General features: G+C 39.5%; 1 protein-coding gene across 1 annotated transcript in view; it reads left to right on the top strand.

Moving 5' to 3' along the window:
- The window catches only part of ERC2 (ELKS/RAB6-interacting/CAST family member 2), a gene marked incomplete at both ends in the record, with an annotated part of 833862 nt that overhangs the window by 235931 nt on the left and 579570 nt on the right, over positions 1–18361 (top strand). The window contains one exon of the mRNA XM_082663222.1: positions 14873–14947. Within this exon, the coding sequence (XP_082519348.1) occupies positions 14873–14947 (75 nt within the window). The remainder of the gene's footprint in view (positions 1–14872; positions 14948–18361) is intronic.

The following is an 18361-nucleotide window of genomic DNA, read 5'->3' as shown; positions in this document are numbered from 1 at the left end:
ACCAGTGAGATTTTTTTCTTTCATAATTTTTATATTTCTAATTGTAGCCTTTTCTTTTCCACTTAAAGAAGTCCACTTAACGTTTCTTGTAAAGTTGGTTTAGTGGTGCTAAACTCTTAGGTTTTGCTTATCCGTAAAACCTTTTATCTCTTCTACAAATCTGAATGATAACCTTGCCAAGTAGTGTATTCTTGGTTGTAGGGGTTTTCCTTTCATCACTTTGGATATATTGTGCCACTCCCTTCTGATCCGCAAAGCTTCTGTTGAAACATCAGGTGATAGCCTTATGTGAGTTCCCTAGTACATAACTAATTGCTTTTCTCTTGCTGCTTTTAAGATTCTCACTTTAATTTTTGCCATTTTAAATATGATGTGTCTTGATGTGGCCCTCTTTGGGCTCATCTTGTTTGGGACTGTCTCTGCTTCCTGGACTTGGATGTGTTTCCTTTCCCAGGTTGGGGACGTTTTCAGCTATTATTTCTTCAAATAATTTCTCTGCCCCTTCCTCTTAACTCTTCTCCTTCTGGGACCCCTATAAGGCTAATGTTAGTATGTTTGATATTTTCTCAAACTATCATTTCTTTGATTCTTTCTTCTGTTCAGCTTGGGTGATTTCCACTACTTTGTCTTGCAGATTGCTGATCCATTCCTCTGTATCATTTAATCTACTGTTGAGTTCATCTAGTATATTTTATTTTATTTTATTTTTATTTATCTTATTTTTGGCTGCATTGGGTCTTCGTTGCTGTGCATGGGCTTTTCTCTGGTTGAGGCGGGCGGGGGCTACTCTTCGTTGCGGTGCGCAGGCTTTTCGTTGCGGTGGCTTCACTTGCTGTGGAGCACGGGCTTTAGGCACACAGGCTTCAGTAGTTGTGGCACGTGGGCTCAGTAGTTGTGGCTCGCGGGCTCTAGAGAGCAGGCTCAGTAGTTGTGGCTCATGGGCTTAGTTGCTCCGCGGCATGTGGGATCTTCCCGGACCAGGGCTTGAATCCGTGTCCCCTGTATTGGCAGGAGGATTATTAACCACTGCGCCACCAGGGAAGCCCTTGTCTAGTATATTTTAAAACTTCATTCATTGTATTTGTCAGCTCTGTTTGGTTCTTCTTTATATCTTTAAACTCTATTGACATTCTCACTGTGTTCATCCATTATTCTTCCCCTTTTTAAGAGTTACCTTGAACTCTTTATTGGATAGATTGCATATCTCCACTTTTTCAGTTTATTTTTTCTGGCTTTGTCTTGATCCTTTATTTGGAACATATTTCATTGTCTCCTCAATTTGCCTAATTCTCCGTGTTTATTTCTGTGTCTGAGGTAGGTTTGTTACATTTCTCAATCTTGGAGAAATGTAGCAGAAATGTGGAAGACATCCTATGAGGTCCACTACCTTCTGTTTTGTCAGAGCCAACTTACTCATCATGCTGGTAGACGGGGTGGGCCCCTGGCTCGGTTGGCTACAAGGCCTTGCCTCATGTGGTGGCTGTGGGTCTGCCAGTGGGCAGGGTAGGTTTTCTGTGCCATTGGTTGCACGGCCTTTGGAGCCTGGTGTTGGTGCCAGACTTCTGGTGGGTGGAGCGGGCCCCCACGTGGTTGGGTGTGAAACCTGGGGGGCCTGGTGCTGTTGCTGGCCCGCTAGTGGGCGAGGCCAGGTCCTGGTGTGTCTAGGTGCACAGCCTGTGGGTCATAGAGCTGGTGCCAGCTTACTGGTGGCTGGGTAAGACCCCAATGCTAATAGGCTAGAGGGAGGATTCCAGACTACTGCTTCTGTGCTGGGACTTGAAGTGTGTGAGATTTTACTCATGCCCTCTGAGAGCTGAGTCTGTTTTCCATAACCCTCCATCTCTCCCAAACATAAGCCCCACTGGTTTACGAAGGCAGACATTCTGCAGGTTTGTCTTCCCAGTGTAGGAGCCCAGTGTGGGGTTTGGACACCTTGTTCCTTCGGGAGGTCTTCTAGCATTGTGATCTTTTTCCCATTTGTGGATTGCCTCCCTGGGATTGTGGGTCCTGACTAACCGTGTCTCTGCCCCTCCTACTTTCATTGTGCTTCCCTCTTTATATATATATATATATATATATATATATATATATATATATATATATATATTTAGTTGTGGAACATCTTTTCTTCTAGTCTTCAGGTGGTTCTCATAGACACTTGCTCTGTAAGTAGTTGTAATTTTGGTGTGTTCATGGGAAGAGGTGAGTTCAGGGTTTTCCTCCTCTACCATCTTGGCCGGGATCAGGCTAGACTTCCTATACAACAAAATCCTTGCTCAACTTTCTTCTCTACTTCATATGGGTTTCCTCCCTCTCTTATGGGTTCCCCTCTGAACTCTCGCTTAAGAAATCACTTACATAAAAGTCCCTGTCTCAGACTATACCTCTTAGGAATCTGACCTAAGATATAGAAATGGACTAAGGTAAATGAGCTGGGTACTGCTGAGATCACCTGACACTGTGTCATATAAGAAACAGTGCGTAGAATAGGACTCTTTAGTAAGAAAGACTTTGGACTGAGAAGCTGTCATCATGGGATAAGAACCTGTCACCATGGAAGAGGAACCTGATTTGTTCTTTTCTCCTTGAAAGAGTAGAACAAACGTCTGTATATAGAAGCTTCAGAGCCATGTATGCCACCTCAGTGTGGAAAGAACTGTCTAATAGGGGATTCCAAAGGTTAGTAAAAGATTAACCACACTATATTAGTTTCTATTGCTGCCATAAAAAATTAGCACACATTTAGCACAACTTTTTTATTAGCTCATAGATCAGCAATTCTGGTACATCATGGCTCAATTGGATTTTTTGCTTTGACTCTCAAGAGACCAAAACCAAAGTGTGCTCCTTTCTAGAGGTTCTTGAGATCAATGTGCTTCCAAGCTTGTTTAGGTTGTTGGTCAAATCTAGTTCCTTGTGTTTGTAGAACCAAGGTCCCCATTTCCTTGTTGGCTATTAACTGGGGACCATCCTCATTCCTTGGAGGCCCCTTCTGGTCCTTTCACATGGCCCCTATATCTCAGAACCAACAGTGGCACATTGAAACTTTCTCATGCTTAGCAGTCTCTCTGGCTTCCCCATCAGCTACTTCTGTCTTCTGCCTCAGTCAGAATAAGTTCTGAGCTTTGAAAGGGCTCATGTGATTAGATTGGGCCCACCCAGATATCTTAATATAGATATTAAGATTCCTATCTTAATATCTATAACCTTAATTACATCTGGAAAGCCCCTTTTGCCATGTAATATAATGTATTCACAGGTTTTGGAAATGAGTGGACATCTTTGTTAGTGGGTGTTATTCTGCTGACTGTAGTTTGCCCTCTGCCCCTTACAGATTCACGTCCCTCCCAAATAAAAAATACATTTGCTCCATCCCAAAGTCTCAAAGGTCTCATCCCATTACAACATCAACTCAGAGTCCCCAAATCTCATCAGTTCAAAATTCCCATCATCTAAATCGTCTAAAATTATGTACGGATGAGGCTCTTGGTATAACCTATTATGTACAACTCCTGAGGCACAATTCCTCTCCATCAGGGGACGTATGAAACTAAAACAATTTATCTGCTTCCAATAGACAATGATAGGTTAGGCATAGGATAAGTTACAGACGTTCCAGGTTAAACAAGGGAGAAATGGAAGGTAAAAGGGAGCTACTAGGTCCAAGGCAGTTTCAAAATCCAGCAGGGCAAACTTCACTAGGTTTCAAGGCCTGGAAACAATCCTCTGTGGTTCTTGGTTCCACGCTAAAAACCTATCGCATCCGTTGTGCTCAGGTGCTCTCCCATTCAAGTACTAACCAGGCCCAAAGCTTGCTTAACTTCCAAGATCAGATGAGATCAGGTACACGGGTAGAGGTGAATGACCAGGATGCTGCTGAGAGCACCCAACATTGTGCCATATAAGACATAGTGGATAGAATAATGACCGCTTAGTAAGAAAGACTTTGGACAAAGAAGCTCTCATCATGGGAGAGGTGGATCCTGTTTTCCTCATGTTCCCAAATGAGTAGAACAAAGGCCATTGTATATAAGGTTCAAGGAGAAGTATTTCAGCTCAGAAAGAGTCCTCTGGTAGATTTCTGTTGGAGTCCAAAAATGGTTAAAGACTAACCACCCACCTGTACTTTTCCATGAAGCTTTCCATAGTCCTTCCCTCGTCAGGCCTGGATGCTTACCTCTCATTCTCTTCCATTAGCATATTGTTCAAAACTGGTGAGGGCCTAACAGGGGACTGAAAAACAAACCAGAAGTCAGGTTCAGTTAGCTGTTAAAACCCTAGACATTTGCAGAGCGTGAAGGAAACACAAATAGCAATCTAAACCTGGTGTTATGTTAGTAATTAAGGGTGTGCGTTTAAGAGTCAGATACCTTGGTCACACTCTCAAGTTTACTAGTTCTGTGATCTTGGGCATATTATTTAACTCTCTGAGTTTGAGTGTTTGCAGCTTTGTCATGGGGGTGGTAACTCCTACCTATAGGGGTGTTATGCAGATTCACCCAGGAGCTAGATGGGAGGCGTGGAGCTTGGCATATGGTAAGCATTCTGTAAATGGTGGCTGCTATTATTGTGGTCTGGTAATCTAGTTATGTATTCCCTCTTCCACTAGATAGTCAAGTTCCTTGAGACCTGACATGTTTCATAGTCACTGTGCTACATCTATCTTATTTTAAATTATTTTTTATTTTTTTGAATAATTTTTAAAGTTTTATTTTATTGAGGTGTAGTTGATTTACAATATCATATAAGTTGCGTGTATGCGACATAGTGATTCACAATTTTTAAAGGTCATACTCCATTTATAGTTATTATAAAAATCGGCTATACTCCCTGTGCTGCACAGTATATCCTTGTAGCTTATTTATTTTATTCTTTGTAGTTTGTACTCCTTAACACCCTACCCCTATCTTGCCCCTCCCTGTTACATTTATCTTTGATATCTCTGTATTGTTTATTACGTGTTAGGTCCTTAGTAATTATTGAATTAAATAACTAAACTTTATTATTTAGTTTATTTGGGACAAACTTTATCCCAAAAAACTTTGGACATCGCTAACACCACTGGCCAAATATTTGAAAGCTGGCATCTCATTCTATTACTTTCTATTGTTCCCAGGATCATAGTGTCCAAAGGAACAAGATAAATCTGTCAAACCATCTTTAATGCAAATTTAGCAAAAAGTCAGTTATATATCAAAACAAATTAAGGGAATTGTGTATGTGCAGAGATTCAGATGGTATGGTCTTATGTTCCCAAATATCCATTTTTTGTGAAGACTAAAAAAATAATTTAACAGTTTACTTTGCTGTACAGTAGAAACTAGCACAACATTGTAAAATAACTCTACCCCAATTAAAAAAAACAGTAAGCTTATATCATTTTTACATATTTCCATTGAAACTGCTTTCTCATCTCTCTGGAATTTGAAGTCTTCTGTATAAGACCAAGATCTTCATGAGGACCTAAATGGCCTTACACAGCCTGTCCTTTTCCTAGCCCTGACCTCTTGGGCCTCATCTCCCAGCTCCCTCTTCATCACTCTCTCCACTCCAACAGCACTGTGCAACTCACCATCTCCCGAAACCTCTAGGCATGATATCACTTCCACTGAGAATGCTTGCACCGGAGTGTAAGGCAGGTATATCCTATGTTTTACCTGGCACATAGTGGTCCTTCAGTATTCCTTGAATTATTCAGGCAGACCCAGTGGCGACGATAGCCAGTATCAGATCACAGAACAAGTGGCAGGGAAGGCATTCTGCCAGGCTTCATTCTGTAATATACTTTCAGGAATACTAATAACCATTCAGGGGCAACAAGAAAAATAAGGATGAGTTTCAGTGATCGAGAGTGTGCTGAGTGCCAGCCCAGCCAAGCACTACACATGCTTACCTCAACTCAACTTCACCATCCTGAGTATCAGAAAACATTCAGGCACTCGCCTAAGGTCACACACCTAGTAGACGGAGTGGACAGGATCCGTTTAACTATAGTGGATGAATTTTAAAACTTTTAAGAGCTTTCCAAATAGTGAGGTTTCATTTTTAACTTTTGTTATTGTTTTATTACGTGGGCAAAGGATGTGTCCTGTATCACTTCTGCCTTTTGGAATCCATTTGAGATTTTTCTTGGTGGTCTGGTATGTGATCAATCTGTTTAAATATTCCATGGAATCTTGAAATGGAAATCTATAGGATCCAAAATAGAATTGTCTATTAATTCAGTCTTACTAATTATATCACTTAAATCTTTTACGTAGTTATTTTTTAGTACTTGATCTTTCAAACATTGAGAATGATGTTAATATTTGAAAGTAACTGTTTTTTATCCACTTCTCTGTGCCTAACCATGTTTGCCATTTGTTTTAATATCTAATATGGATATCAGTACCAGACAACTGTTATTGAGAGTTAAGTTTCTGTATGTTTTCAAGTACTCAAGAAAAGATTGAGAAATGGAAGACTGAATCAAAGGAAAATTATGCAGGTGGCTACAATGAAAGAAGCCAGTGGAGATAAAGGTGTCACCTTTAAATATCAAATCAAAGCCAAGTGGTGAGACATGGGCAGTAAGCGTGGTGGTTAGAAGCAGAGACCCTGGAACCAGACTTCCTGGCATAAATCCCAGCAGTGCAGTTCAGTAGACTGGGCAAGTTATTAATTTCTCTATGCTTCCATTTCTTGGTGTGAAAAAATGGTGATAATAATAGTACCTACCTAAGGTGGTTATTGTGATGATTAAACAAGTTACTATTTATAAAGTGCTTAGAAGAGTGCTTAGCACATAGCAGTGTATAAGTATCTATTAGCTATTATCATCCTTCACATCAGACTCCTTTTGGTCCAAAGGTATTCTAGAACCACCAGGCTTATAATATCAATTGTACTGTTTCGTTCAATGTGTCTATATTAATTGAGCACTTACTCTTGGCAGGCACTATGTTAGTTACTGGGAGTATAATGGACATACAGGGTCCCTATGCTCATGGAATTGACCACTCGGTGGTAAATACAGACACGAAGCTATTAATTGCACCCATATCCAATGATAGGAAGAAAAGGTACACAGTGCTATGAAAGTCTAAATGAGGGTGGAGGAGGATGTAGACTAGTCTGGAGGGTCAGGTAATGGCTCTTCTGTGACATATTTGTAATCTACGGCTTTAAAATAAATTACCCCAAACACTTAGTGTCTTAATAGAGCAAATGCTTATTATCTCATAGATTCTGTGGGTCTGGAATATAGGAGTCACTTAGCTCAGTGGTTCTGGCCCAGAGTACCTCAAGAGGTTGCAGTCAAGCTGTTGGGTAGGGCCACAGGCATCTGAAGGCTTCACCGAGGCTGGACAGGCCACTTCTACAATGGCTTATTCACATGACTGTTGGCAGGAGGCCTCAGTTTCATGTCATATGGGCCTCTCTTTAGAGCTTGAATGTCTTCATGATGTGGCAGCTGGCTTCTCCCAGAACAAGTGGTCCAAGAATGTGAGCAAGAAGGATGCCATAATGTCTTTTATGACCAAGCCTCAGAAGTCACACATGTTACTTCTACTGTATTCTCTTTGTTAGAACTGAGTTATTAAGTCCAGTCCACAGCCAAGGGGAAGATATTTAGGCTTCACCTTATAAAGGGAATATACAAAATTTGTGGACATATTTTAAATTACCACACAAGGAGATGGCTAGATTGATTATTGAAGATATTCTAGACCAGGGGTTGACACACTTTATGTACAAGGCCAGGTAGTAGATATTTCTTGCTTTGTGAGTCCATATTGTCTCTGTTATAACTATTCACCTCTGCCATGAAATGAAATGAAAGCAACCATAGACAATATGTAAGTGAATGGATATAGTAGTGTTTCAATAAAACTTTATTTACCAGAACTGATGGTGGGCTATAGTTTGCTGACCCCTACAGATACAAGAGATGAAAAGGGTAGAGGATTATTTCAAGCAGAAAAACAGAATGTTTCATAAAGAACAGAATTATTGGGCACTTAAGAGTAAAGGTACCAAAAAAAGGTTTTTTTTCAGGTACTAGGAGGTTTACTACAAAATTGTTTGTAATTGAAAAAAAGAATAGAGAACACTTATTTCCGCACATAAATTCTAAAAACATAAATATTGTTGAGGTAAAAACCAAAATGCAAAAGCTTTGTGCAATATGGACAGCTGTCATTTATGTAAATGAGAAAACAATGTACTCTGTTGTTAGATTTTACTATTTATGAGGACATACGTATGTAATAAAAGCACAGAACATGCATGAGAAAGACACCAACTTTAGATGATGGTTTCTCTCTAGCAGAATGGAAGTGGTGAAGGTTGTGGAACTTAAACAGTTTCTGTTATATATTTATGGTTTAAAAATTTTTTTAATTGTGATGAATACACACAACATAAAATTTACTACCTTAACCATTCTTAAGTGTACAGTTCAGTAGTGTTAAGTATATTCACACTGTTATGCAACCAATCTTGAGAACTTTTTCATTTTGCAAAATCGAAACTCTGTACCCATTAAACAACTCTCCATTTCCCCCTGCTCTCAGCCCCTGGCAGTAATCATTCTACTTTCTGTTCCTATGGTTTTGGGCACTCTAGATGCCTCCTATCAACCATACAATATTTGTCTTTTTGTGACTGCTTTATTTCACTAAGTATAATGTCCTTGAGTTTTATCCATGTTGTAGCAGGTGTTAGAATTTCCTTCCTTTAAAGCTGAGTAATACCTTGTATGTATACACCACATTTGATTATTCATCCATCTGTTGATGGACACTTCAGTTGCTTCCACCTTTTGGCTTTTCTGATAATGCTGCTATGAACATAGGTGTACAAATCTAAAACAGAGTTTTGATGAAAGAAATGATCAGTAAATCATTGTGCAATATAGCACTCACACTATCCACCTACTGGATAGTCAAGGTTATTAATGCCCTGCTTGTTGCTAAGTCCTGTGGTCTTTCCTCTGGCCTCATCCTATTAACTGCTCAGCAGCAATTGATAAGGTGGTCATTCCTGCATCCTGGGCTTATTTGCTTCACTTGACTTCCAGGATGCTACTCTCCTGGTTCTTTTCCTACCTCTATTTCTTCTCAGTTTCCTTTGCTGCTTCCTCCTCACTTCTCAGACCCCTTAATGTTGGATTGCCCCTGGACTCAGTCCTCTGATTTCTCCTCTCCTCTCTATGCTTAGTCCCTAGTTGGTTTTATCTAGGCTCATTGTTTTAAATGCTATCTATTCACCAATTTCAAATTTGTAATTGTAGCTTTTACTTCTCCCCTCACATCCAACTCATCTATTAAACCGCCTACTCAGCATCTCCACTTGAATGTCTAATAGCATCACAAACTTAACACAGGCAAAACCAAACTCTCGATTCCCATAACTCCCACTTCTCCCCACTCTTGCCTATGTTGGTATTCCACCTCCATTCTTCGTATTGCTCAGGCTAAAAGCCTTGAAGCCATCCTTTACTTGTCTCTTTCTCTAATCCCAGGCCATCTATCAAGAAGTCAAGTGAGCCTCACCTTCAAAGCACATCCAAACTGAGTTCCTTCCCATTGCCTCCACTGTGGTCCAAGGTTCTGTCATCCCTTGTCGGGGTTATTCTAGTTTCTTCTTACTAGGCCCTATGGTTCTTCTCTTACCTCCCTCCTCAATCCAAAACCATACTTCAGTCCAATAGCTGAAGTAATCCTTTATGAATGTGCATCATATCCATATCATGGTTTGTCTTTCCTCAGAACCTTCCAGTGGATCCCCATTTTTCTCAGAGTAAAACCAGTATCCCTACAGTGGACTCCAAATGTATACCTATCTTCCCATCATCCCCCACCCCTGGACTTCTCCGACCAACTACTTCCCCCATCCCTTATGCAGCTCTAGCCATGTACGTAAATATTTACTATTCCCTCTGCCTGGAATATCTGCACAACTGGTTCCTTCATTTCCTTTAGATCTTTGTTCAGATGTCACCTTTTCCTGAAGCTTTCCCTAATCACCCTATTTAAAATGGCTATTAATCCGTCACCTCCCAAATGTCCCACTCCACCTTCATGACTTATTTTCCTTTACAACACTTATGACAAACTGGTTTAGTCACCTTTTTAAATTGTTGTGCCTCTCTCCAATTGGAATTTGAAATGAAAAAACACATGAGGACTGAGATGTTTGTCTATTTGGTTTACTGCTGTATTTCCTATATCCCTTGCATCAAATTATTTTTTGAATATATGAAACTCTGCTGTATCTTAAGACTGACCTGAGTTGTTGCTGAGATTATAGTGTTTCTTTCCTGTTGGTTTCTCCAATTGGTTTTGTTCCTTAAAAGAGGCAATTTAAAAATATGGCTTCAGAATCTTTGGCACTCTTCCTTGAAATTTGAGCAGGCTTGTGACTGCTTTAATCAACATAACATTGCAGAAGTGATGCTATGGGACTTCTGAGGTTACGTAATAAAAGGCCATGCAGTTTCTGGCTTATTTGCTGGAACACTTGGTCTTGGAATCTTTACACCTCAATGTAGGAGGTGGGAGTACCCTGAGGCTGCCATGCTGTGAGGAAGCCCAAGTCACATGGAGAGGCCATATATAGTTGATCAGATTGAGAATTCCAGCTAAACCTAGACTTCAAGTTATTTTTCAGCCAAGGCCCTAGACATATGGGGGGAGAAGCCATCTTGGAAGTGGATCGACCAGCCCCAGCTGTTCCAGCCCTCTGACACCATGCTTTAGAAACAAGCCTTCCTTACTCTATCCTTTATGAATTCCTGACCCAGAATTCATGAGCATAATAAAATGGTGGTGGTTGGACACCACTAAAATTTGGGGTGATTTGATACATAGCAGTAGAGTACCAGAACGGTAAGGTGGAAAGGCCAGATAAAAATAGTAAATTACCTTTAGAGAGAAAGTTAAGTTTTGATTTTTTTTTTTTTTTTTTTTTGGTCTACTGGAGAAAGTATATGGTATGTGCAAACATTATTCTGTCAAGCTCATCTTGTATGCTAGTGTCCATCCAGATTAACTCACTAGACTTCAGATTCTCATTAACTGCCAGGTAATGTCATCCTGATGAACCACTTGAGATTTCATGCTCAAAATTCTGGGGTCTTGGTATATTTCCATGCTGAACAGCTGGAGGAGCTGGCAGTGTTAGACCAGCTCAGGCCAACCTAGTCATTAGATGATAGAAAAATAACCTCGGTATCAGTGTTGCAATGAGATATCCAATCTTCTTCTTTTATTTTTATTCTGTTTTTGAAATGGAGAATGAGTGTGATTAGAAATATCAGCCGGAGATCAGCTTTTCAGAATCAGCTGCTATTAAAAATCTAGGTGTTCTCAGAGCTGGAAGGGCCATTAGAAATTCACTCATAAAACTGCTTATTTTACTGATCAGAGAGGGGAAGGGGCATGACCAGGCTGGGTCTGGACAGGGTCCTGGCTCCCCACTCCCCATGCGGTTCTCTTTCATCTCAATAAGTGGGTTTTAGCGTGTAGTCTGTTTCAAAGATGAACTTCTTGGGTGTTGGAACAGGCGTTCTGAACCAGCGGTAATGGTATAAAATTTGTTTATGCGTGCTTTTGTGTCCATTTCTGGAGATAATCCACAGCTTCCGTCTGACTCTTACAGAGATCAGTGACCCAGAAAAGCATAGAACCACTTCACTTGATGGTTTAATACTGTCATTTAAAAACTTCTAGAGTAAGTTAAATCTTGTCCTCTCGCATCCCTACACCACATGCTGCTGGGGAAATTCTTTAGTTATTTAAGATCAGTGCCTAATGGGTGCATCTTTCAGATGGTTAAGGATAGCTGGAGCACCAGCAACCAACTCATCTTACTCTCAGTTTAGAAAACTTTGGCAAGCACTCACACGTTAACATCACTTTTGTGATTCAAAAGCAACAAACAATACAGGACTAGGTAGGTATTATTTTTCCTTCCAGCCATTGCAGTAGTTAAAGCAGAGAGCCCTGGGATCTCTACAGATAAAGCCTGAAAGCGCAGAGACTAACTTAATAGAAATTTATTTTTCCTGTGCTCCACCATCCAGTGTGGGTGTTCAGCAGACTTTTCACATGGCATTTCAGGAACCCAGGTTCCTTTTATCTTGGGGTTCTGCCATCTTCTTGGGTCTTGGAGTCCTTTACTTCTAGTCAGCAGACAGGAAAAGAGGGAGAGTTGAGGACAGGGTAGGAGGTTTTTATGGACTTGAGTTCTTCATTTTTACCCACATTCCACTGGCCAGAAATAGGTCACATGGTCTCACCTGGATACAAGGGTGGTGGTGGTGGTACTTCCTAGCAATAGCTCTACACTGATGAAGAGGCACACAAATCTTCGTTGGGCAACTGGTCCTCTCTACCGCAGTCAGGGTGTGCATTTTAATGATCCTGAATCTCAGAGATGGATAAAGTGTCTGAGATGGGACTTTCAGACAATCCTAAAGTCTGCAGGTGGCTTATAATCTTCACTTACCTGACACCTTAAGAATTAAGGTGATCCTCAGAAACTGTGAAGCCAGAATTGATTGAAATATAATATAGTTAGGGTAGGAATATTGCACTTCTTGGGTAATTGGAGATTTTATTTTTTTAAGGAGTGACAGAGAGGGTGAGGGCCCAATCTGGATTTTGAGCTGGTTTATATTGTAATAGAACTCGTATAGTTATAGCAAAGAGAACTCTGTTTTCATTTTTGCGAAACTATTGCTACAAGTTTAGCTTTGTCATTGCATGTTTGCCCTTAAAAATCTTTTCATGCTTGGCAGAAATTATAATGGCACATGTCTTTACCCTATGGTTTTATTTTTGTTGTGTTGCTTAGTTGCTTCATGATTATTTTTGTTTTATACAATCTTAACCTCTCTCCTCAAATTATCATATGATTTTTATTCTGGAACTTGACTGGCTATGGTATGAAATTATCATGAATTTCATTCTCAGCTTTTTTCATTAAGATGTTTTTGATGCCACATGGTATCAGAATTGGTGACCTATGAAATGTGTTACTCCTACCACTTACTGTGGAACAACTCTAACAAGTGACTTACTTTCTGTTTTGTCATCTATAAGATTTTATTGGTCTAGTGAACTCCAACAATCTTGGAAGTTATGTTGAGGGCTAAGTAGCTCTGTTTTTTAGCCTGAAGTCCTTATGTGAGGTGCCCAGTGGTGTGCTGGAACTGGAGTCAGTAATACTTGACCTCATGCCTTCCAGAAATACGTTAGGGGCAAAAATGTCCTAACTGATGTTGAGGCCATTTTGAACAATGAGGAAGCACTAATTCTAGTTCTGCTCAGATTGAAGTCTGAGAAGTAGTTTTGTGTGCCAGTGATGACTTTGAGAAGAAAATATGCTACAGTGCAGAGCTGTAGCTGTACTTCCCCAGTACTGATCTCTAGACTTATGCACCTTGGCCCTTGACCAAGTCTTCTTGGACTGCTGGAAAATAAGAACAATGTAATAGGACATGGGTGAAAGGTTGCCTGTTTTCTTATTCTGGAATCCAGGGAAGGACTATCTTTTTGTGTGCAATTCTGTTATTCTGACAATTTTTACATAAATATGTTCTATCTTAAGGAAATGGTGATGGTAGTAGATGGTAGTGGTGGACGTAGGGTTAATTTTAATGTCTTTACTTAGATAAAGCCAGAAATTATGTTGGTCCTCTTCTTTAACACCCAAGGTTTCTCTTTTCTGTTTTTTGAAATGTTGGCGGTCCAATGGAATGTAAAGACCTAAAACTACTCCATGTCGACTTTAAATGACTTTTCAGGAAGCAAATAAATCTTATGGAATTATCCATAGGTGACTTATAAGTCAAATAAGACTTATGAATTGCTCCATAGGTGCAAATATGAATTGCTTATGAATTGCTTATGAATTGCTCCATAGGTGCAATTACTCACTTAGGTGAGTAATTGTAAGTGAGTAATTGTATCAGCAGTGTGGACATGCATGAGCATTTTTGTTTACTCCTGTCATGGCCTGCTTTCATAAAAGTGTTGATAATTATCATTAAGGAAATCAAAGCATGAACTGAACAAACTTTATCTCTTCTCTTCTGCCAAATCAATCTTTCAAAGTTTTGACACTCTTTTTAAATTTCTTTTTGAGAAGAGGCATGTAAAAAGTAAGCCTTGAAGCTTAAAATTGTAATTTTTTTTGCTTTTTACCTAAAGAAGTTACTGGGTCTACATCTGGGTTTAACCATTTTTTTCTCCCCTCTAACACTGTTGATATTAATGCCAGTTTTAATTTCTTGGCATCATGAATGCATAAGCATATCACATACAGATGTGATTTGAACAAGGACTGAAACTGTAAATTAGGAAGCAAGAGATTCATAGGGTTTCATCAGACCAATTCGCTCCAAAAAGTGACACAGTTGTACTGAAAATGTTTTAAATTGCTCATTTCAAACCTACTTCAGTAGCAAAATGCCACCCGTGCAGCAGATTTGCAACTACGTTAGTCATTTTCTTTCCTCCGTTTCCTTGCTGTGTTTGTATTGGGAGCACGGAGTAATGTAATTTACTAAACTATGATTTGATGGCTGGGCAACAGCCCCAGTGTTGAACAGTATTTGGACTATGATTACTTGCTGGCTTTGTCACAGTTGACATTAATTATTGATGGAAGTTTCAGAAATAGCGCATGTGCCAGGAGCTTTTCACCCCAACGCAGGCTCCAGGCAGGAGGGATGCTAAAGAGGGTGGGGGAAGAGGCACCTGTGGCTTGTTTATGTCTGTACACAGGGAGCCTGGACTTGGTGGGCTGAGTGGTACCTGTGTAAAGGTCATGGTATAACGGAAGGATGAACCGTCAGGCTTATTTCTATCGTGTTCCTCCCCAGGAATTACACCGAAGAAGCCAACTTCAGCCAGAGCCAGCCAAGACGAAGGCTCTCCAGACTGTCATTGAAATGAAGGTAGGAGCTGTTCACATTTCTCAAAAACAGCTGTTCCCCTGGAGTTTGTTTTAAACTTGATGGTGCCTAACACAAACATGTGAAATGAACCTTGTGTTTTTCTCTAGACACCCTGGTGGGTGCTTTTCTTCTTGATTTTTTTTTTTTTTTTTTGGCCTTCTCTGGTGCATTTAATTTATTGGCCCTTTAATTAGGATGCCTTTTCTGGGCAGAAGAATAAAGGGCTCAAGTATCCCTTGTCTGAAAGGAGCTGGGTTGATTTCCAGAGCATAGCCAATGCTTTCAACCCTGAGAGAGGTTTTGTATGTGCTTTAAAAGTAAATTTCTAAAGCTAGAGTAATTCTCTTTTTCCTCCCATTCACATTACAATGAAAAGATACCTTGAGAAACTAAGATTTGCAAAGAGAAGTTGTTGTACATGCAGTGGAGGCGTTAAATGATTAAAGTTATGCTATCAGCAAAATTTACTTTTCAAAGAATACTTTCTTATGACTCCAGTATTTTCTCCTAACCAAGTCTGGAATTAACAATAATTTATTAAATACTCACAAGGTATTTTATTTAGCAATGGATGCATAGAGATATTTAAAAGAAGCAAAGATCCTCCTGTATGGATTTAGGGCGTTTAAAGAATAATGAAGTAAATAATGATGAGCAAGCTGTAAAGAAACAGATCTAAATGAAAGCCAGTTGCTTTGTCAGTTGATAGAAATTTGAAGTCTTTTTACTTCTAGTTTTTGACCGAAGGAAGCAAATAGTATTTATCTTAAGAATAAATAATTCTTGATTTACGTTGTTCCCTGAAGAAAAAAAATTTATAATGATGATGTTTGCAATCTGGTTATTTCATGCATAAGTTTAACATTTGAGAGTTTGCTGGTCACCATCATCCTACAAAAGACTTCTGAAACTTGTTGATAGGGTAATGATTTTTCTGTCTTGTAGCACATGATTTTGAATTGTCTGCCCCCAAATTCCCAAGTCCTGGGGAAAAAGAAACTAATACGAGCTACTGAGTTCCTGGTGTGTACAATTCTGACTTCGTATTTTTTTTTCTAGTCAATGACAGTGTCTTCATCCAAGTGGATTTTTGTGGAAATAATGTAGAACATTTGCTTTAAAACTTTATGTCCCCTAACTGAGGTTACATGATTCAAGGCACTTATACTGCATTTGTAGCAAATTGGTTTGAAAAATATTATCAAAGGGATCAAATGATAGTAAGATTTAAAAAAAGCTAATATTGGCTCATCAATTCATTTTGAATTTGTGTAATTTTTACTTAGCACTATTTTGAAAATAAACTTACCATTCTATACTTGTGGGGGAGTGTAGAATCTCATAACTGAGATTTCATCCTCACTTCACATTGGAACCAAACTTGAAACTTGGCTAAGGCTTAAAAGAAAAAAAGACAAGACAAAAGATTTTATTTTATTTTTTTTGCAAAGAGTTATTTAGTCCTCCTTCTACCCACCTCCATACCTCCCTCCCCAGTTCCAGCACAATTAGTAATAGAAGAGGATGTATATAAAACTATTTCCTAATTATCTTTAAAAACAAAAAAAAAAGAAGTAAAGATTGAGTTTCAAAAACCTTTGGAGAAACCAGGAATGACATCTATCCCAGAGCAGTGGGCATTTTCCTGATAAAGTTCTCTGTACAATTAGTAATTTTTTGTGACTTTTATAAGTAGAAACTCTGATTATAGCTTACTCTTTTTTAGCATCATATGTTTTATTAGAAAACAAAAAATAGTAAATAAAGCACTCATTTAGGCTATCTACATGAGAAGGCATAAAATATAATTTTTAGGGCACATTCACATCCATATGTTATCAGTAAATTGAGTCCAGAGGGTTTTATTTTTTTGAATGGATGCCAGTGATCCTGATTTGTAGAAAAACACATTTATTTTTAGGACATTGATAGTCAATATACTTATATACTTGTCAGGGAACTGAGCCTGGAGTTTTTCTATTGTCTTTTGGTTGTGTGTTAATTTACAAAGCACTGCCTTCTGTTTTGTCAGTGGAGAAGTCTGGGTCCCATTAGCATCTATACTTAACATGCATAAATTGAGTTATGGAGGCAGCTGGTAGAGGGTCATCTCCTCAGCCATGTGTGTAGGTTGTGACAGAGCCTGTGATCTCTTCTGATTTTGTATATTATATCTGTTTGAAATTGGAGGGAATATTGGAAAGCCATATTTTACAAGACTTAGGGTTGACTACCAAATAGAACTGACCCTTAATCCTGATGGGTGGGACTTGAGACATTGGTTGTATTTTAATTTAAACACCTTGGGTAAACATCAGTATCATCTAGTGCCTTGGCAAAATCTGAAGTTAAAAGGAGCTTTCCTAGAGTAATTTGGACCTTTAGTTTCAGGGAGATGACACGAGTTAAGGTTTAGAACTTACCCCTACTTTTCCCTTGCTTCTTAGAGAAACTGAGGGTGAAATTGTGACTCCTCATCTTCTCCAAAAATATGCTTTGCATCAACTCAAGAAAGGTGTTTGTTGTGAACATCTGTGAAATCTTGTCCAAATGAAAGCACTTTTAGAACCACAGTCTGGTAGTTCTAGTAGATCTCTATGTACCCCTCTGGGCTTTTAGAGTTGTGAAAATATGTCTGTCAGGGAGGGCCATCTGCACACACCAAAGTGGGGGCAATTCACTTGCAGCCATCACAGCTGCTGCCAGCCAGTTGAACCGGGGCGGGGGGGGGGGGGTAAAGTCACCTGAATGAAAATAAAAGGAAGCAAAGCGAATGAAGTTATTTGTGATTTATCTTACTGCAGGAAGCTGCAAGTTTTAATTTTGATCTTGGTTTGGTCTGGCAGGTATGTTCCAGGTTTGCACTTAGAACATTGCATGTGTTTTTCAGAAAAGTTAGTTTTCTCGTAAATGTTGCAATACTCCTCCGTTTCTTGCTTTTGTGTCTAAAGATTCTTAGCTTCTCTTTTCTGCTCTTATGGAGAACTGTCAATAAAAAGGTAGTTAAAAGGGCTTCTTTCCTCTTTTTTCTTTAATGTTAATTCCTTTGAAAGAATGTGTTTTTAACCTACTTTTATTATAAATTTGACATGACATAAACAAAAGTTTTACTTTCTTGGGTTCATTCATAAAGCTCTATCCAGTTTTTAAAAAAAATTTTATTTACTTTTGGCTGCGTTGGGTCTTCGTTGCTGTGTGCGGGCTTTCTCTAGTTGTGGCGAGCGGGGGCTACTCTTCGTTGCGGTGTGCGGGCTTCTCATTGCAGTGGCTTCTCTTGTTGCAGAGCACAGGCTCTATGCACACAGGCTTCAGTAGTTGTGGCTCACAGGCTCTAGAGAGCAGGCTCAGTAGTTGTGGCGCACGGGCTTAGTTGCTTCGCGACATGTGGGATCTTCTGGACCGGGGAATGAACCC

This window comes from Grampus griseus (genome assembly GCF_964374135.1).
Source record: "Grampus griseus genome assembly, chromosome: 10".
Classification (NCBI taxonomy): Eukaryota; Metazoa; Chordata; class Mammalia; order Artiodactyla; family Delphinidae; genus Grampus; species Grampus griseus.
This window is presented reverse-complemented; position numbering and strand designations above follow the sequence as displayed.